The following is a 20,972-nucleotide window of genomic DNA, read 5'->3' on the forward strand; positions in this document are numbered from 1 at the left end:
CCCCCTCTTTCCAGCCATTTTGTGGTGCTTTGGGGAGCCCTGAGCCCCCTCTCCCAGCACAGCACATCCCTACATCCCATGGCTGCGGCTCTGACTGCAGCAGCTGGAGTTACACAGTATCACAGTATGCTAGAGATTGGAAGGGACCTCAAAAGATCATCTAGTCCAATCCCCCTGCCGGAGCAGGAACACCTAGATAATGTTACACAGGAATGTGTCCAGGCGGGTTTTGAATGTCTCCAGGGAAGGAGACTCCACAACCTCCCTGGGCAGCCTGTTCCAGTGTTCCGTCACCCTCACTGAGAAGAAGTTTCTTCTCAAGTTTAAGTGGAACCTCTTGTGTTCCAGTTTGTACCCAGTGTGTACACAGCCAATTAGGGGATGGAGCAGGGTTCGTGGGCTGCTGATAGCTGGGAGAACACCTGGAAACTGGCCATACACTTATCTCCTATTGTCTTTGGTTTCAAAGACTGGGAAGGAGTGAGGCCTGGGGTTGAACTCTCAGGTTTGAGCAAGACTTTGACCCGGGGCTCACATCTACACAAGTTCCTAGTTCTGGTGCCAGTTTGGCTGTAGATGAAAACCATGTCAGACTGAATGAATCCCCTCTGCACCTCACAAGTTTACGGTTTCTGACGCCCTGATCTTAACCATACAGCCTGGGAATGGAAATAGCCTAGGATGTTTCTGGGTGGTTGTTCTCACATTTAGGAGTGATTGCAGTTGTGTCTTTTTTTACACTACCTTTTCTCAGGTACCCAAATCAAAACTGTTTTCATTAGAAAGTTTTACTGAATGTTATATCAGCACATTTTTATGTCACTAATGCTACAAACTTGCCCTACTCTTGCTGCTACCTGCAGCATCACCCTCCCTCTGTGCACATTACCTGGGTACATTTCCCATCCTTTTCACTCTGGAGGACAGCTCCTGATTCCACTCCCTTTCCCATGACTTAATTTTGAGATCTTTCCTCTCTACATCCTTTTTTGATTCCTCTTTCACCATCATTTCTTCAGACAAGTGAGGAATATACTGGACAGCACCCCGAGTTCAGCTGCAGCTCATCCAACACAGATTTGAGACAAATGCTGCATTCTGGCACTTTTTGCAGAAGAGAAGGGAAGGGAGCCATGCAGCTGACAGAGCTCTCTGCTCGCTGACAACTGTTGCGATTCCCTTCCCCCAAAAGATAGAGCGAGTTACAGAATCACTTAGAGAGCTTGAAGGCAAATTCATCTGCATTTGTTTTACAAATAAGGTTAAAGAAAACATTTTAAAGCAGATGCAAACTGCATTGCTAGCAAATTGCTCTGAATCATTAAAGGTCAGCCATGCTTTGGGCTTGCAGCAGGCGGTAAGCCAGAATCCCAGCACATGGATTTCCTTTTCGTGTGTGCGTGATTTAATTGCAATGGAACACGCTGCAAAGAACATACTGAAATGATTTTTATTGCCTTTATCTCCCGTGAAAACATCTCCTTTAGATTAATAGCACTGCACCACGGTCTGTACAACACCAGTAGGTGCTGGCAGACATGCAGGGCCTGCAGAGATTGGTTAGCAATTTCCATGACCTGGCTCTTAAGGATGATCTGCCTGCCTCAGAAGGACAATGAACAGTTTAGTATCCGTTTCCTTTCTTCACTTGCTCCTGTGGGAGAACCCCTGCAGGTTTGTGGTGACCCAAAACATGATTACTGCCTCCCCCAAGCGATCTCTCTCCCAGGGCACACACACTGGTTTAGATCCTTTCTTCACTGAACTAAGAATTGCTATCTGTCTTTTCTTAGGAAATGCGGCAGAGGAAAATCTGAATATCAGAGAGAGGGAAAGAAAAGAACACAACACCCTGATAATGTCTCCTGCTGTCAGACAAAGGAGGCTGCCAGCCTTTTGTTTTGGTTAGTATCTGTAAATGTAACAATGGGTCATTTCTTTTGTAGTCCCCACAGAAGGTTCTTCAAGCTAAGTACACTCAAAAAAAAAACCCAAACAAACCAACCCAAACCCAAGAAACACCTACAAAACACACAAAACCACTAACCTTTGCATATTTCAAATGTACTGTGCTAGGTAAAGCAGATTGATTCAAGAAGCAGCAGGTTCCTGGGAGACCCTGTACTATTATGAATTCAAACATCCTAATTTTATTCATTTTCTCAAGCTCACACCATCTGCATGAAGAGACTTTAACGGCCTAAACAAAGCTAAAACCTCCAACCAGAACCACATTTCCATTTCCAAGACCATGCTGCAAAAAAGCCCTCTAACTATGGGAGACTGAGGCACCTGCTGCTCCTCCTGCAACACATGGCTTATTTAGTCCAAACAGGAAAAGAACAACATATCTCCTTTCCACACAGGTTCTCACTTTAGTGGCCATGACTCCCTGCACAGCCCTCACATAGTGGCCATGGGATTTTCAGTATGGCAAAGTAGTTTTGCAAAAGCACCTCAATGCAGAGCACATTGTAGTAAATCAGGCAGCGACGGGATACTGCAGATCTCTCTTGGTGCCTAGCGCAAACCTCAGATTAGGTAGTGCTTAGTATAACAAGTCCTGACGGGGTACCACAGGTGTGAACTGGGAAACTAAAAATACTAAGTCATGACTCCTTAGCAGCCTATTTTCTCTTAATCTCCTGCTGGAACTATTTTATTTGGTGAGGTGAGGAAAGCTGTCTCAGGCTTCTGCCGAGAGATTCCGGTGTAGCTCTTTGACTCAGAAGTGATGTCTATATACAGTGTTTATATTTCCATGCAGCTCGCCACAACTCTGCAGGCACTCAACATGCCAAGACCGGACAAGATCATGATTCAAAACAATCACAAACCATCAAACCCAGCTCTACTATGCTGTTCTGAGCCACATTACCACAAAGGCTATAGACACTAGGTCTGTAAATAACACTCATGCACTACCCCTGTGCAGCTGTCACTACAAACCAGCACAGCTTAGTAGAAGACAACATACGAACTCCATTCTTGGATGCAAGACCAAACAAGCACAAGATTTTTAAGTGTGGATGCTCCATGCTCTGTGAGAAGTGGAAGACGTGGGACATAAGGGGTGTGGTGGGATGTGTGGGACCAGAGCCCTGTACCTGGCCCTTGTTCCAGAGGGGCCAGGTCAGCTGCAAGGGAGACCAGACCCTTTTCCCTTTCCATGGTCCTTCACACCCAACTCCACTCCTGAAAGGTTCAACAATGTCCTCTTGGTACCTGGGGAAACATTTTTCTTTTAGCATTACCAGCATAGCTGACTATCACCTATTACAAATGCAGAAGGCTTGCACTCATGCAACAAGACAGAGAAAGCCACTGTGCTCTATGTTACTGCTTCAAGTCCCATTTCCACCACTGCTGAACACAGACATAGTGGGTGCACTGTATGTCACAACCACAGCCAGGCCCGGAGCAATCCCACCCAAAGAACAGATGCAAAGATTCAAAGACGACATAATTTTATTGCAGTTTCCACCACACTCTGTAGTTAACAAGCTCAGTAACATGGCATAAATAACAAGTACTGCCCATCTTTAAATCTGTGTTTAACCTGTGGAATGGGACTTCTTTTGTTGGTTTTTCTTTCTTTAAATCAAAACACTGGAAGCATTAATTAAAAGTAATTGTTGATGGTATCACCCTAAATGCTTACTGTGTTTCTTATCAGGCCAGCTCATGCCTTAGATTCCATGAATAAATCACAAAGACAGCAGATCCCACATATCACCACAGAAATGAATTTAGCCTGAAAGAACAAATTAAGAAAAGATACAATCTAAAGCCCAGCTCTCCCTTTGGAAATCATGCCTTGGCCTCACTCCTGCTCTTTGTATTTGTGAGGCCCGAAGTAAAGCAGTGGCAGAGAAAAGCTCGTGCCAGTTAAACATTCTGGTGAACTTGCCCCATGCAGGGGCAATACAAACTACCCCTGCAGGGCTCAGGGAAGCAGTACCTTGCCCATCCCTGCATGATGCTTTGCTACGCAGCTGGAGTACCCCCTCCCCTGGCCATGCTGCTCCCTCCCTGGGGCTACAGCCTAAATGCCATGGCACAGCCTGATGTTCAGAGGACTGACGGGAAGGCAATCACAGACTTCAAGCGGAGCACCCCTCTCATGTCAAATAAGAGCTTTAAGAGCAAAGAAAAAGAGCCAACTTTGTTGACGGAAGCGTCAAAGGCTTCTTCCCACCATCTTTCTTTCACCATATCCAGCTCCTGCACATGATTCAGGGATCCTTCATCAGTTTTATTTTTTCCTGGGCCATCTTAGCTTCTTCAGCCAAGATCTGAGGCAGGCTTGAATGAGTTACAACTAATATACTGATTAACACTTACATGTCAACTGCATGTGAAGTTAAGGAAGGTGAAAAACACTGGGTTCCCTATAACAAAACTCGACACAGATACCTGACTGATCCTGAAGTATCAAACACCTAGACAGGCAGTGCAAAGAGAAATTCAAAATTCACCCAACATTAAATATTAAAAGTGTTTTCAGGCTCTTAGCAACCCACATTGACACCTGCAGCAGACGGTGTTATAACATATACCTCCAATGACTGCTTTGTAATCTTGAAATTTCTCTTATCAGAACTGTTAAATACAAGAACAACTCCACTTTTCTGGTTCCCATCTGGTACCAATAATCTGGTGAAATTGCCCTGTGCGGGGTAATACAAATTACCCCATAGAGGGAAGGGGGAGACAATTTAACTAGGGGTTGCATTACCTTTTGCTATAAGATACTTCTCTCCCAGGTTATTCCTTGCTGTCCTGGATTCCCCATAGGCCTTGGAGAAAGCAGTTCTTTGCTTTATTTCTCTAGCAGAAGGCAGGTTTTCTGCTGGGGAAGTCTCAGGTCCTTTGTGTCAACAATTGGAACGTTCCCCAGAGAGGAGAGCTGCCCTGCAGGAAGCAATGTGGCAGCTCTACCTCAGAGGCATTAACTGTCTAAACTCATGTTATTCCAGAGACATACATTTTCTGTCTAGTATCAGTGGTGAGCATTTTGGAGCACTGGATCAGCTGTTTGTAGTACATTCCTCTACCTACATGCAACAGCTGCTTCTGCACAAGCTTTGATGCATCCAAGCAGCAAAGGCAAATGGGTCTGCCTCCCAGACACGGATGCTGTAAGATGGGCAGAGCAATGTGAGCTTTCTGGAAATAAGGACCCCATACCAGGTATGGCATAGATACGGTAAAAGTGGGAGAAGGGAAAGAAAGAGTTGCAGCATTGTGGGAACACTTGGCTGCTTACAGCAAGGCTGTGCCTGCCCCAGGAGGCATCCCTCAGTTTGGTATTTGCTCCCTTACAAACCCAGAAAAGTCCTGGCAATAGGATATCCCCAAACTGAGCAAGCAGCAGCTAGCAGAGGGTGAACTGCTTCATCACCACAAGACCAGCTCTGGCAGCCTAATCAATTTTGCAGGATACTAAATAAGTTCCTGTAAAACTTCCTTGAAGCACCTTCCTCAGCACTGTAAGAGGCTCCAGTTCAGTGACAAGAGCCACCCAAGGAGCATTTCAGTGACATGACACTGAGCTAAAGAAGAGCATGAGTCACTTTGTGAATCTAGGATCAGTCTTGGCTGGCAGACATTTGTGCTCAGCTTAACAGCTGCCCCACGTGGCTTCTATGTGTTGAGCCAAGTGTTCGGATTATGAATGGAGCTGACCTACCAGACACTACTCCAGAGCTAGGTGTCTATGAGCAGGCCTTGTGGATAACTGCAATTCTCATCTAACATCGGACTAACAGGAGATTTCAGTGACAAGATGTGTTTTACACTATCCAAGATACGGAGCAGGCAAGACAGCAATAACAGACGGTTCACACACATTGCAGGGGCTGCCGTGATTGCTACTGAGGCCTATTGCTGTCTCACTGCTGGCCAGAGCAAAACATTCACCCACCAGATGAGGGGTGAGAGCTTCTGAATGCTCAGGCAGTTTCAGAGCCTGCTCAGACCCAGTGCATGATTTACCCTCAGCAGCAGCTGCCAAAAGCTTTCTGACACTGACACCTATGATCCCAAAGCCATACTTGGGTCCCTCATCTCTCATTTGAAGGCTGGTGTATGCTAACACATCTTTCACTTGTCCTTCCTAACAATCCTTTTTCCACCTTACACCATGAAGTTCTAATTCCAGCTGTAACTAAGACCACAGGTACAGTTTAGAAGGGAGAGAAAACAAATTTGTTTGAAAACCAGTGTTGTGTGCTGAGGTTTGGGTTGTTTTGGTTTTTTTGAAATGGCAACTTCAGGAAACTACATATACTGGATGGGCCCAGTGTCTGTTTATCACAACGTCTGGTTAATTGGGTTAAATTGGCCTAATTTGTGATTTTTAATAGTTCAGAACTGTTCATCTACGTAAGAGATGTCTAGAGAAGTGCAGAGACCTGGGGCCTGCTACACACCCCAGCACTGCAAGAAACTCTCTCAGGACAAGCGATCTTTCATACCTCAGACATAGCAGATAGCAGCTCATCAAGTACCAATTTCATTGCTTTGTGTGCTAAAGTGACGTGGTTTTCTGGAACATAATGCTTACACACAGTCACATAAATCACTAGTAGAGAGTACATCACTCATGATGACAGAGAAAACATCACCATCCAGCCTTCTTCAACATCTCATCTGACTTCAGAAGCCATAAACATTCAGGTCTGAAAGGACTGCAGTAACTTCAGCCATTAGTGCTAGTAAATGCACTGCCTTCATGAAAGCTGTACTTAAACTGCATATTACCTAACACATTAAATGAAGGATCCTGCTGATTTTTATGGGTTTGGATCTTTTGCACAGTCTCCAGCACAAATGCTAGCAGTGTCATTAAGAACAGTGCACTGTAGCTTTCTTTCAAGCCTGTCTTCCTCCAGGAATCAGTCTTCTTCAATGCCATAGAGCGTTACTACATCAAGGTGCCAATGTCCAAGTCTCGAAGTGCTGTGACGCATTGATGATCAAACACCATTGGGGTGAGCAGGCCTGGAGTGAGCATGCTGCCCTTCCCTCCTAACAGGTCTACACGAGTGCTGCTTGAGTCGCCTCCTCGCTGTGCATGGCTACTGCTAGCCAGTGAGAAACATGTGGCCTGCATTAGTGTACTATGTTGCGGTTCTGCCAGCCATTTTAATACACATAGCAGATAAGCACTGAGATATAAGAAAATAGGATAAAAGCCAACAAAGCACTCCTTCCACACCACTGCAGCGCTTATTCAGTCTGAATTCCTGATGCACTACTGATCAATCATTTTGGCTAATTGGGCATTACTCACACCACCGCACAGTGCAGTGCTAACAACAGCAGAGCAACAGAGGCTTTACAGGGTTCTGCTTTTGACAGAAGGTGTTTACACGTAGCAGGTCCTTGTGTAAAGGCTCATTATAGGATGACTGTCCCTCTGCAAACAAAGCTGCAGCACTTTGAGCTTCTCCATGGTTGCAAGTGCTCCGTATAGGCACAGTACTGTCATGGTTAGGATCCAGTGCCATGCAGAGCAGTCCCGATTAAGCAGGTTGGCTCCGTTACCTCTTCGCCTTTTTCTGGTTTAACAGTGTTCCAAACTGCAAGGCACAGGTGATGACAGGAGGAGAGTGAGGGGAGCAGGGTGGGGAAGGAGGTGATGATCAAAAAACAAAGGAGGGATACTCTGAGACACACAGTTACCGTAACAGCAGACAAGCAGACCAGAGGCAGACAACGACAAGCTGACCTGCTGATTTGTCGCCCAGTCCTGGAAACCCCCATGCACCACACCACTACTGGCAGACCTCCTTCAGTGAAATGCCAGAAGAAACATCAGCACCACGTTGACAATGATGAGGAAGAGCAGGATGACAAAGACCACTACCCGCTGGGTCTCCGGGTTCATGTTGCAGCGGAGGAAAGTGTGAAGTGCACTCCATTTGTGCCTACTTCGGTCGGGGACTTTTGCCATGGCTTCAGCCCCCGGAAAATAAAGGAAAATAAAAAAGGAAAAAAAAAAAAAAGCAGCAAGCTTGAGTGACTGCTGTACAGCCCACAGGAGGGGCACGGATGGGGAAGAAGGCTGTGAACAAAAGCTGGTTTATAGCTCTCAAAAGCAGAAGTCTAAATGGTTCGACTCAGCCATTGCTGGTCCCACACAGCACGTGTGCCAAAACCCCCCTTCCCCACCCCCTTATCTCAGCGGGATGCTTATCAGCACATCCATAGGCTTCCACATCTTCTGACGGCCGAAGGAACCATCGCCATCACTTTAGCAGAAGGAAGACGTTGAATTCCTCCTTGCAGGAAGCCCTGGCGTGCTGGAGCACTGCAATCCGGGCTGCGATATTGGCTTTCCAGAGAGCAGCTCAGCTATTTGCTGGGCGCCGTCTCCAGGATCTATGCAGGCCCTAGCAACGCACGGTGTGCAGGGGAGGCTTTTAAGGAGGGTCAGGAGTGGATTAGGCGGCTGCTTTTTTAAATCCTTCCACCCGCACTGACAGCGTGCCTGCAGCAGAGACAGGTCCTGCTGCCCCCGGGAGGGCAAGGAAATCTGGCCCTGCAGCAGTGCAAGGGCACGGTGAGGGCACACCTGAGTGTGCAACAAGCTGACAGGTGTCTGCAAGGCAGATGGGGGAGATGCAGCACTCTGACTGGTGGTCCAGAGAAGCGACTCCTGTTGGATGACGTTGTTCACTTCCCAGCAGGATCCTAGAGCCAGAATGTCCACAGGACCGAGGCACTTAAATCTACAGGCTGCCAAGGGAGCAGTGGAGTCTTTCCCTCTGGAGACATTCAAGGCCAACTTGGATACGTTCCTGTGTAACCAGCCCTAGGTGGCCCTGCCTTGGCAAGGGGGCTGGACTGAATGATCTCCAGAGGTCCCTTCCAACCCTAACCATTCTGTGACTCTGAAATCTCTGCAACTAGAAAACCTCTAGTCAGCTCTGCAGAGCCCTAAACATGCTTTTATGAACGTAACAACGTGCTGCTGGATGGTGAAGTTTACCAAGCATCAGGCTGCTTGGGGTACACTCGCAGATGCCCCAGCCTAAGCATAGCTCCCACCAATGTCTGACCAGGATCAGAAGGCACTCCTCCTTGGAAAGGTCTTGGAGAGTACCTATCACAGACAGGCTCTTTAAACACAATTGCAGCCCTTCCCTCTAGTCAGTAAAGGAGCCCATCTTTTACTCAGCAACTAGCAGTTACAGCACTTCCCAGGAAAGGGACCCAGTAATCAAGTCCTTCACTGATGGGAGGTAATTCCACATATTCCAGTTCTCATGGGCTCACCCCATACACACACCCTCATGAAACTGAGAATACAAATCCAGCAATCCAGCCCCTGGAGCCAGGGCTGGATGACAGAGCAGTTACTGTGTGGAGCTGGATGCAAAGTGGATGACTCTGCACTTTACCCAATAGTTCCAAACATGGAAAAAAGAAGATAAATCCAAAACCCCAACGTGTGTATATATATATATATATATATATATATATATATGCACACACACTCACACATTCCTAGGAGCAGGAACCATAAGTCATGGCTCCCCCCTTAAATATACCAACTGCTAAATCCATCTCTGGGAAGGGCAATGAGGGAGCAGCCACATGATGTGGGTATGAGCAGAATGCACTCAGGTGCTCTCACAGTTGAAAGAGTAAATATAAAAAAAACAGCTATCTTTTCAGGTGTTAGTACATCAATGCCCACAATGCTTCCTGAAGAGCTGCACAGCTCCTCTATGTATACAGGAACATGGAAAGTGAGACATTTGAAAGGGAAAAGGTTTAAGAGTTATGGTCTGGATGGGTACTTTGTTTTTTTCCCTAAACTGTGCTACCCTTAGCAGGGGTTATACAGCAAGTGCTAAGCAGTCAAACAGCTCCCACTGTCTCCTTATGTTTCTGTAACATTTAAGATGTCTCTTTCAAGCATTATAAAAATCAAGTTTAGCATTATTTCAGTTTGCTGGTTTCTGAACTTAAAGATCCTGAAAATCTCCTTGTCTCTAGCCTGAATATAGAACAAGGGGAAAACTGCATAAGGCAAGGGCTTGTGCTCTCAGTGCAGCTTCAAGACCTTACGAGCAGAACTTCACAATACAGAGCAAACTATTGGGATACACAGGCTGCCCACATTCCCTGGTGTTCTTGAGCTTCTGGCCTGCGTTTTTTTAATTGCTTTGAAAAACCCTGACATATGCACCACAGCACAATACTTAGATCACTAAGCTTGAAGACTTCTATTTAATGGAAGTTCTTCAAGTCCATAGTTGACTTGCATCATTGCACTGTTCAACTCCTGAGCTCTTTGCAACTCATGTCTGGTTTTGAAGGCTTTTCACAAACTGATTCAGTTTGGTCTAAGCCACCAAAGAGTATTTGGGACTTATGTGGATCTTCAAGAGAAACTAATCATGGTGAATGGGAAGCACGATCACAGCAACTACCACCTCTTCTCCTTTAGTCAGTTACATTAAAAGGAAATAAACTCTAGTGACCCACCAAGACACACACAGTGTAAATCAGACCTCAGTGCCCCCCTGCCTGCACGACATTGCCAGGGCATATAAAACATGCTTACCTTGTGTACATTTTGAAAAATTACACAATGTAAAGTTGCAGACACCCTTCTGACCTCACAGGGAATAAAGACGCAAGAGCAGAAACTGGTCTCGACAGGGACAAAAACTGCAGAGTGACTCTAGCTGTGACCTGGAATCTGTTTTCACCCCCATGCAGCAAATTCACACAGTCATTCACAGAGCCTGTGCATATCATAGGCTCACAGAATGGTTTGGGTTGGAAGGGACCTTAAAGCTCATCCAGTTCCAATCACCTGCCACGGGCAGGGACACCTTCCACTAGAGCAGGTTGCTTCAAGCCCCATCCATCCTGGCCTTGAACACTGCCAGGGATGGGGCAGCCACAGCTTCTCTGGGCACCCTGAGCCAGCGACTCAGCACTCTCACAGGGAAGAACTTCTTCTAATGTCTAATCTCAATCTCACCTCTGTGCACGGGGGAGTTACTTCTATGGTAACTCAAAGTGTTTGCGGGGTGGGTGGGTGTGTGTGTGCTGCTAAACATCATGTGGCATTTTTCTGTGACAGAAATCAAGCCTCATCCTTATTCCTCACCAATCAGACATGCTTCTGTGGTATGTGGCATCAGCAAGAGATGAAACAGCTGAAAGTTTTACCTTGTTTTACCTTGTGGCTTGTAGTAAAGGGAGACTTCGTTTGTATAACTATCAGTGAATGAGCACATTTCAACTAAGTGTTGTACAACATTCACTGGAATCTAATTTGCAATTGTAATAATTTACTTCCAATCCTTCCTCCTCAGCCAGGCCTGCATCCAGAGAATAACGCTGCCACTCACAGTCCAAGTAGTGAGTGCAGAGCAGCCTCCAAGGCCTGACTGCACACAAAGCCATGCTGACAGTCACAGAAGTCAGTCTGTGACCAAGCCTTCAGAGAGTAAATTATTCAAGAGCTCCCAGCCTAATAGTAGATAAAGCAGAAACAGAAAGACACCCCTTTGCTTTTCATTTAAGGCATACTAATTACTGCTCACCCTTACTAGTCACTTTGGTTGCATGTGCACCAAATGGGGTCTGTTTTAGCAGACCAAGAGCATACAAGCAAACCTACTTGTCTGCCAGATGAAAAGAGCATTTCAATATTGCCACAGCTGAACTGGGAACTGAAAGGCTTATGTACATAAACATGAAAAATTAATAACTGTAATAAATAACACAGGTGCTTCAGTAGAACAAGAAAATAAATAACTGTGGAGACAAGCAGTGAAGTTATACCCAGTGCACTGGGAAAGCAAAGATGATGTGGCAGTCAGGTGAAGTTCCCGATGACTGGAAAAAGGGAAATGTAACCCCCATTTTCAAGAAGGGGAAAATGGATGACCCGGGGAATTACAGACCAGTCAGTCTCACCTCTGTGCCTGGCAAAATCTTGGAGCAGATTCTCCTGGAAGGCATGCTAAGGCACATGAAAATCAACAAGGTGCTTGGGGACAGCCAGCATGGCTTCACTAAGGGGAAATCCTGCCTGACCAATTTGGTGGCCTTCTATGATGGGGCTACAGAACTGATGGAGAGAGGTAGAGCAGTTGATGTCATCTACCTGGACTTGTGTAAAGCATTCGACACTGTCCCACACGACATCCTTGTCTCTAAATTGGAGAGACATCAATTTGATGGATGGACCACTCAGTGGATAAAGAACTGGCTGGATGGCCGCACACAAAGAGTTGTGGTCAATGGCTCAATGTCCGGCTGGAGACCAGTAATGAGTGCTGTCTCTCAGGGATCGGTGTTGGGACCGGTCTTGTTTAACATCTTTGTTGCTGACATGGACAGTGGGATTGAGTGCGCCCTCAGCAAGTTTGCCGATGACACCAAGCTGTGTGGTTCGGTTGATACCCTGGAGGGAAGGAATGCCATCCAGAGGGACCTCAACATGCTTGTGAGGTGGGCTGATGCCAACCTCATGAAGTTTAACCATGCCAAGTGCAAGGTCCGACTCCTGGGTGGGAGCAATCCCAGGCACAGCTACAGGTTGGGCAGGGAAAAGATTCAGAGCAGCCCTGTGGAGAAGGACTTGGGGGTGCTGGTCGATGAGAAAATGAACATGAGCCGGCTTCAGTGCGCGCTTGCAGCCCAGAAAGCCAACCGTATCCTGGGCTGCATCAAAAGGAGAGTGACCAACAGGCCGAAGGAGGTGATCCTGCCTCTCTACTCTGTTCTCATGAGACCTCACCTGGAGTATTGTGTGCAGTTCTGGTGTCCTCAACATAAAGAGGACATGGAACTGTTGGAACAAGTCCAGAGAAGGGCCACAAGGATGAACAGGGGACTGGAGCACCTCCTGTATGAAGGCAGGCTGAGGAAGTTGGGGCTGTTCAGCCTGGAGAAGAGAAGGCTGCGTGGAGACCTCATAGCAGCCTTCCAGTATCTGAAGGGGGCCTATAAGGATGCTGGAGAGGGACTCTTCATTAGGGACTGTAGTGACAGGACAAGGGGTAACGGGTTAAAACTTAAACAGGGGAAGTTCAGAATGGATATAAGGAGGAAATCCTTTCCTGTGAGGGTGGTGAGGCACTGGAATAGGTTGCCCAGGGAGGTTGTGAATGCTCCATCCCTGGCAGTGTTCAAGACCAGGTTGGACAAGGCCTTGGGTGATATGATTTAGCATAAGGTGTCCCTGCCCACGGCAGGGGGGTTGGAACTAGATGATCTTAAGGTCCTTTCCAACCCTAACTATTCTATGATTCTATGTACCCCAGAGTGAGGCACCTAAGGGCAACTGTTCAGAGGGGCCAGCCCCACCACCTCTCACAAGAGAGCAGATTTGAAAAGCAAGGCTCTGAGTTGCAAGCTAGATAACATGCTAAAGCACATTTCCAGGACTTAGCACAAACAGGGATGTGCTCGCTACAAGTAGAAGACACACAATTCAACTCCTCCTAAAGCCAAGAATGCATTAGTATTGTAGGCGCAAAATAAACTGTGCTCTGGACATCACCTTAGGGGAAAAAAGGACACTCTTACTGGCTCATTTATCAACACACTCTCTTCAAAAAGGTGAAAAATATGTCAAAATATTAGCAACTAACAAAGACAGAAGTGCTAGAACTGAGCCTGGATTCGGCCCATCTGATACAGACACATACTTTTTGCCAGCCACACTGACCTTCAGGTCACAGAGTGTGGACAAACCAGGCAGTTGGCTCATGGTTTGTTTGCCTGCTTTGATCAACAGAGGTTTGCTTACCATGCTGCACTGATTTCACCTGGGTTTTTATGGTGTGGCATTTTGGATTTGTGCTGAAAATAGCACTGATCACACAGGGATGGTTTACTTATTGCCGAGCAGTCCTTACACAGAGCCAAGGCCTCTTCTGCTTCATACACCACCCCGCCAGCAGGTCATAATAAGGAGCTGGGGAAGGGTCACCACCAGGACAGCTGACCCCAACTAATCCAAGGGACATGCCATACCATATGATGTCACATGCGGCATATAAAACTGGGGGAAGAAGAAAGAAAAGGGACATTTGGAGTGATGGTGTTTGTCTTCCCAAGTTACACATTATGGAGCCCTGCTGTCCTGGGGATAGCTGAACACCTGCCTGACCATGGGCAGTGGTGAATGAATTCCTTGGTTTCCTTTGCTTGCATGCGTGGCTTTTACTTTACCTATTAAACTGTCTTTATATCAACCCACCAGTTCTCATTTGTACCTTTCCAATTCTTTCCCCCATCCCACTACAGAGGAATTAACAAGCGTCTGTATGGTGGCTGCATGGTGCTTAGCTGCCTGCTGGGGTTAACCCATGACACATGCAAACCCACTATGCAAATACCAGCTTCTTACAAGTTGTTCCTAAATAGGGTATCTTCTGAAGTAGCATTACTCTCTTTTTACACCAATGCAGCCACAGACACAAATATTAACTCCCCTGTCCCTCTAGTTGGCATCACATGCTGTTTGGATGCTGTGTATACAAAACTAGAGAGGAAGAGAAGATATTCAGGACACACAGAAACCTTCAACAGCCCAAGTAACAAACTTCACCTGCATCCACATGACTGGGTTTCTCCCCCTTCAACCTTTCTTTGACATAAAAAAAACACTGAATTATTACTGCCCTTTTCATAACAGCTGATGAAGAGCCTCTAGAGGACGAAGCTTCTATTAATTTTTATTTCACTAACTGGGTGATGAAAATACTTCTACCTGTTGAACCATTTCAAAGGCATCTTTCAAAAAAGAATTCAGGCTCTGAGTGGACAATCAATGAAAAACTTTCTACTAGGTTTTCAGTTCAGCAATCAAAAAGAAGGGCTGAGAATGAAACTGAGAGGGGGGCAAGCACTCCTACCTGCAAATCAATCCAAGAAACCCATTTCCTTAACTCCCAAATACCACTTTGCCCAGCATCCAAACTACACAACTACCCTGTTATGCATTGAATTAACCCTCAGTAACAACTGCGGCTTAACGCCTCCCTAACTGATGTCATTCACTACTGAGCCACAGCCAGGAAGCATCAGAACAAGTACAGCTTCTTAAACTGCATATGATCATGTATTTCTAAAACAGAAAGTAGTCTGTCAGAGGCCCACAATTTGCTCTGAATTTTACAGTGTGTAACACTCTTACTAGAGCACAGTTACTCTCACTGCATGTTTCTCTAGCTAATACTGCATGGTTTAAGCCAACACAGCTTTTACAGACAGTACTTCCTTGGAGAGTTTAGTCATGTAATACTGCCAAAACGTTACAAGTTGTTCACTTTCTTGAGTCCTAAGATTCAGGAGATAATTATCAATGGAAAGAAAATTAGCCTTACAGTTTCTTTGTGCAGTGCGTGGATTAAGGCATGGCCACGCTGGTACACTGCAAGGAAAGCAGCCATTTAGAAGAGTCACCCCTTACTACAAAATAAAAAAGACATAAAAGAAACCCTAAAAAAATTACAGAATGTGCTTAGCAACCAGTCTTTTGCTTTCAGACTCTACTAAAGCTAGAAAATCAAGCTCTCCTAAAACAAGTTTTAGTTTCAAAAACAGCAACAGTAACCATTAACATGTTGGAGGTATCTGCATGGGAGCACCCAGCATCATACACAGAAAATGACACATTTCCAGGGTGGATGTGACTAGCGCTGGACATGCATCTGGGTTTGGCTGAGGGTGAAAACTGCTCTCTCAATACTGAATGACAGATGACAGGCAAGGGATATACATACAAGAATGGTCTGGGAAATAAAACAATGCATGTTATGATAGATGGGTAGAGCAAGGAACAAGCAGAGAGAAGCAAAGACAGGCTGGCACAGTCCATGCCATAGCCCAGGAAAATAGATCTTGCCAATACAAGATTGGACACAGGCAGAACAAAGGATGCCCTATTAGTGATGCTCTGAAATAAAGACAAACTAAATAGGAGATACGGTAAGACAGACGGATAGATAAGAAAGGAAATGATGCATCGTAGAGACCTGGCAAGATTAACAGCTTGAATGCAGTCCCTGGAAAGGGGTCAGAATAGAAGATGATACTCTACAGAGCTGAGGAACAGACAGAGTGGTAACAACATCCTTAGTGACCAAGGGAGGTGGTGTTGAGGAGGTCCTAGAAATTATTCTAATGCGTTAATTTTGATACCCTGAACATTTGACAGCCACAGATAACATAAAGACAAGGAATGCTCTTCATCTGGGCACTGTGTGGGCATGAACAGAGAAAGAAGGGAGAAACAGGCAGAGAAATACTCTGAGAAAGTCAGGGAAAGGAGAGAAGGAACTGGAATGAATAAAGTTGTGGGGACTGAAGCAGGTAAGGACAGAGGAAGCTGCAATGAAGCAGTGAAAAGTCTGGATGAGAAGGGGATGAATAACAGTGCAAGGTGAGTGACAAGATTAATGTGGTGACTAACAGGGAGCAGATGAAGATGCATAGTGTACAGAGCCAAAGAACCACTAAAAGGTAAGTAAGCCCTGTGAGAGTTTTTAAGAGGTGGTGGTGGGGCGACACACCACAGGGACAGGACTTACTTTTTTTTTCTTCTTTCTAGACCATAAGACTCCTTTCTCTCTGGGTAAACAGGAGCTTTCAAGAAAGCCACTCAATTTTGGGCTGTCTGGCACATTTTGTTGAGCCCACACATTATAAAGTATGAGCACAAGGTTCCTTTAGCTGCAGAGCGGTGTTGACACTTCTGACTGCTCAGCCTCCTCACCTCTTACAGAACACACCAGTCTTGTGGATGTAGAAAACAGGAAAAATGCTTACAAGTAACAGCTCTGTAAAGTTCTACCAAGCTGCCATGTAATAATGTTAATTTGAGGATCCTCAAATCTTCTGATGCAATTAAAGGAGCCAAAGGAGAGCTGAGGAGAACAACAATCTCCATGGAGTATGAGCATAAGAAAAGCTATGAGAGGGTAAAAGACATACACACACTGTGAGTAGGAAACAGGATAGACATTCTTATGCCATGCCCAACAGAAAAGCAGGGCAGAAACTTAATGTAGTCAAGCAGCCTTCTGAGGCCACCTTTTCCTCATACCTCTGGTTTAGAGCTAGCAGGCTGGAAAAAATGCAGCAGAACAACATACCCCAAAGAACAAGTTTCGGTGGGCTGTCCTCCAAGAGCCTGCACCACTGACCAAGAAATTAGTCAGAATCTAAAATACAGCTCAGAAGCAAACTTGGTAAGTGGCTGTCAAAATTATCAGCAAGGCAAGGATGGGAAATTGACAGCCCCAAGAGTAAATGAGCAAGGTGCTCCTCTGCTTTACTAGCAAAGCATACATTAGGCACAGAGGAACATGAAAAAAAAACAGGACATTCAGTCCATACTGGATAACTCAAGCAGCCTGCTTTCTTTTCACAAAACCCATTGACATGAAGACTTGCCAGAGGCAAGTTAGTGGAACAGCCAGAAGCAGGATCCTCTCTAAAGATTACAGATAAAAGCAGCTAGAAGTACAATTGAAAAGAATAACGCCTATCAACACCTTTGTAGTTCACCATTCCCTACAACTGCACCTACCCCTCAACCCAGAACTGCAAGAAATAGGCTGAATTTGACATTCAACTGCTGTACAGCAGCACATCTCTGCTCCTGTCATCTGAGGCCCTCATCACACTTCCAACTCAATCCAAGTCTGCGAAATTATGTGCCATGGGGAGGTGTGTCAGTCAGTCCCACACTCCTGGGGACAAAGGCTGCTGTGTGTGCCTGCCCACAGAGTGTGTTCCAGTGTGGGAGTAGTGGGGTTAATGCAAGCAGCATCTCCTCCTTTTGCGGCAAGGGGCAGGCATGTGATTGACATGCACTTTAACCGTGGCTCTCCCAGGGCATGCTGAGGGCACTGAGCAAGGGCTGGCCTCAAGCGCCCCCAGAGTGAGGGGCAGTCTTTCCGTGAGCCTCGGGAAAAGGGGGCTGGTACTTCTGCAGCTTGGTTCCTCCCACTGATCTTTCTTCCGTCTACAGCTCCCAGTTTTGCTGTTTTTATCAGAGTGGTAACATAAAACTACAAGGAATCTGCCAATGCCTTCACTGTGTTAAAACATGGTTGAACCTGCTGCTAACTGTGCCCTCAGTTTACCGGTGCAGGACATGGAGCCTTGGCCACACAGCTGAAGCTACCAGGCAAGATCTTTTGAGGTATTAACAGTGCTCTCTGACAGGCCAGAAGAGCCAGGAGGGACTTTGTTTTCCACCGCTGGGTTCAAACGTCTTCTGGGGATTAGGAAAAAAACAAAACTACAGAGAGGAGCTGCTCTACATCAGGATTTGGAGAGAGGAGAACAAATCCAAGAAATGTTCTGGTATCAAAACCATGCTGAGAGGTGCCTGAGGTACAAGTATGGTATAAACCCAGATATACTCACTCCTCTGTCTCTATGCAAACACTGAACCTCTACACTAATCTTTATCCAGCATTCCTACTCTGACACATTCCTTCTTTATCCCCTCCTCTCTGCAAATCTTTGTACTGTTTATTGTGCTGTTCTCCATCACAGGTGTTTCTTGAACTAGAGAACTGGGGCACGGACATCCTTGAAACTGTTTTTAAAATGAAGACCTTGGCAGAGTGAATTGTAACACCAAGACCCTGCAAAACAGACTAGTTCTCTGCACAACATCAGGCTACTATTTCAATCAGGAATAACTGCAGCTTAATTTATGATACACTTCTGAAACCACGTCTTAGAAGGGGTGCAAACATTGCAGTGCTTCTGATTTCTTCCTCCCATAGAACAGCTGTGGAGAGTTAGGCACCAAACCAAGGATCCCCAAAACCTAAACAAGGAGCTCCCAAGAATAGCTAGTGAGATACAACAAGGCCAAGGTCCTTCTCTGTATCAGACGGAGAGTAGGTTTGAAAGGAAGGCTCCCACTTTACACACAAATGGTGAAATCATTCATTTTCACCTAGACACATCCTTGACTGTTATTGCACAGGGCCTTATCACGCATGTGTGTGCCACAACCAGGTCCTGCAGGCAGCACTGTTTGAAGGATAGCAGGTTAGAAAGCCTGTGATTGGGTGCATGTGAGAGGTCTCAGCAGGTACAGACCATGAGGACCTCAGAGGGTTGGTGACAGCCTGCCACACTAACTCTAGTGTAGCAGAGCAAGGCTTTAACAATCTCCCTGGAGTCTTGGTAAATGGTCCTCACACTACAAGTGGCAGGCAGGAAGCCAAGACCTTCTGCAATGTAACCCTTAGTTCAACAGGATACAATGCCACTGGTGTGGATTAAAAGATCTCTTAACTGGATGCCAAAGCATTGGAGGGTGGTTGCAGCCTTCAAAACAAAGAAACAGCCACCTCTTATGATCAGTATCATCAGTAGATGCCATGTTTTCTTTAGGTGGTGGGGAACATTGCACAGTTCTAGGAACACACAGACAGACTGGATAAAATACAGGTGGGCTTTGAAGTGATTTGGCACAAGTAGCTTCAGGAGTTACAGCACTGTTGGATCATTTTTTCTCCAAGGGGAAAACTATTTGTGGAGCCAAGCCTCCCTCTGCACCTTAGTAACAGGAAAACATTTAATGCTGACAAACAACAGATATTATTAAAGAGTACCCTAATAGTCACAAGCTGTCATTAGCAAGCGTTAACAGGAGCTGTTAGAGTCTTTACAATTTAACAGCTGGCAGTGCTGATATAAGAACTCCAAAGCCATTCATGCTGCCTCCAGTTATTTCCTTTGAGTGTTGTATTTAGGTCTGGTTTACAGCCACAGATGAGAGTTTGGGCAGTACTCTCCCCTCCTTAAACATGTCAGGATGTGTATGGGGATACACCCTTGCCTACAGAGAGGTGAAACACAGAGGCTACCTCTCCTATTCTGCTGTTTCAGTCTGGTTCCCGGAAGGTGGAATAAGGTCCATTCAGAGACTGACCCCATAACCCAGACACTCCTTTATGTGTGTGCAGGGCCCCTTCCACTTTATCACCTCACAGTTTTTGTTCAGGAGTTAAAACTGTGATAGACTCCATGTGCTATTCCTCCCCCAAGAACTAAGCTAAGCCTGGGGTTTCTTTTTTGCTCCTGATGAGTATCACATTAACAGGGCTATTTAGAGAAAGCATGGGTTGGAAGGGACCTTAAAGCTCATTCAGTTCCAACCCCCTGCCATGGGCAGGGACCCCTTCCACTAGAGCAGGTTGATCCAAGCACCATCCAACCTGGCCTTGAACACTGCCAGGGATGGGGCAGCCACAGCTTCTCTGGGCACCCTGTGCCAGTGCCTCACCATTCTCATACTGAATGTCACCTTTCTCCTAATGTCTAATCTCAATCTCGTCTCTGTCAGTTTAAAACCATCTCCCCTTGTCCTGTCACTACAGGCCCTTGTCTTTCCTCAGAGGAGGATAATCCACACTGCAGAGTGAGCTACCCTGGCTTCCATCACCCACTCTTCATCTCCAGCCTGCTGGCAGAGGATCCCTTGAGCAGAGGATGACCAAGACCTAATGCCGACAAGGGCAGAGGAAGTGGCTCATAGCAGCTACGGCTGCCCACGGCAGAAAGCAGAAATATGGCTCTGGTGACCCCTGGGACCACTTATCTCCTGATCCTCATATTTGATGGTCATAATTGGTACGAAGTATTTGAATATATGGATTTGCTTTAAATCCATTGCAAAAAGCCCTCTGAAACAACCTTAGAAGTTTGCAGACCCTAGAACTGTAAAAACTAAACCCATCAGGCAGTGAAAGAAGTTACAATTCTGACTCCATATTATTAATATTCATATCTGAGCCCTGTACAGTGTTACGCAAGCACTTGGGAACAAAAACTAGGACCCAGTAAAGATTCATATCCTTTGGGGAACACTATTTCTGGTCCTTGGCAGCACTGGGCTTTATACTGTAACTCTGCAAATAAATCATAATTGCTGCTCTGTACCACAGCTG

General features: G+C 46.0%; 2 protein-coding genes across 4 annotated transcripts in view; both read right to left on the minus strand.

Moving 5' to 3' along the window:
* PLEKHB2 (pleckstrin homology domain containing B2) overlaps positions 1–20,972 on the minus strand; it is a 476,827-nt gene that overhangs the window by 82,689 nt on the left and 373,166 nt on the right. The gene's annotated exons all lie outside the window — the stretch shown is intronic.
* Positions 1–20,972, minus strand: part of ARHGEF4 (Rho guanine nucleotide exchange factor 4) — a 217,293-nt gene that overhangs the window by 20,639 nt on the left and 175,682 nt on the right. The window contains exon 1 of one of the 3 annotated variants that reach the window (XM_061465395.1): positions 7,736–8,351. The exons of 1 other annotated variant lie outside the window; for it this stretch is intronic. Coding sequence is in view for 1 of the 2 variants with exons in the window: in XM_061465394.1 (XP_061321378.1) it covers positions 6,480–6,488 (9 nt within the window). In the remaining variant the exon portion in view is untranslated. Of the gene's footprint in view, positions 1–6,479; positions 6,501–7,735; positions 8,352–20,972 lie in introns of those variants that run through there. One more of the 3 variants, XM_061465394.1, reaches the window with a different exon arrangement.

This window comes from Pezoporus flaviventris, unplaced genomic scaffold (genome assembly GCF_033815535.1).
Source record: "Pezoporus flaviventris isolate CSIRO_AGI_PZ_B2104156 unplaced genomic scaffold, CSIRO_AGI_Pfla_v1 ptg000040l, whole genome shotgun sequence".
Lineage (NCBI taxonomy): Eukaryota > Metazoa > Chordata > Aves > Psittaciformes > Psittacidae > Pezoporus > Pezoporus flaviventris.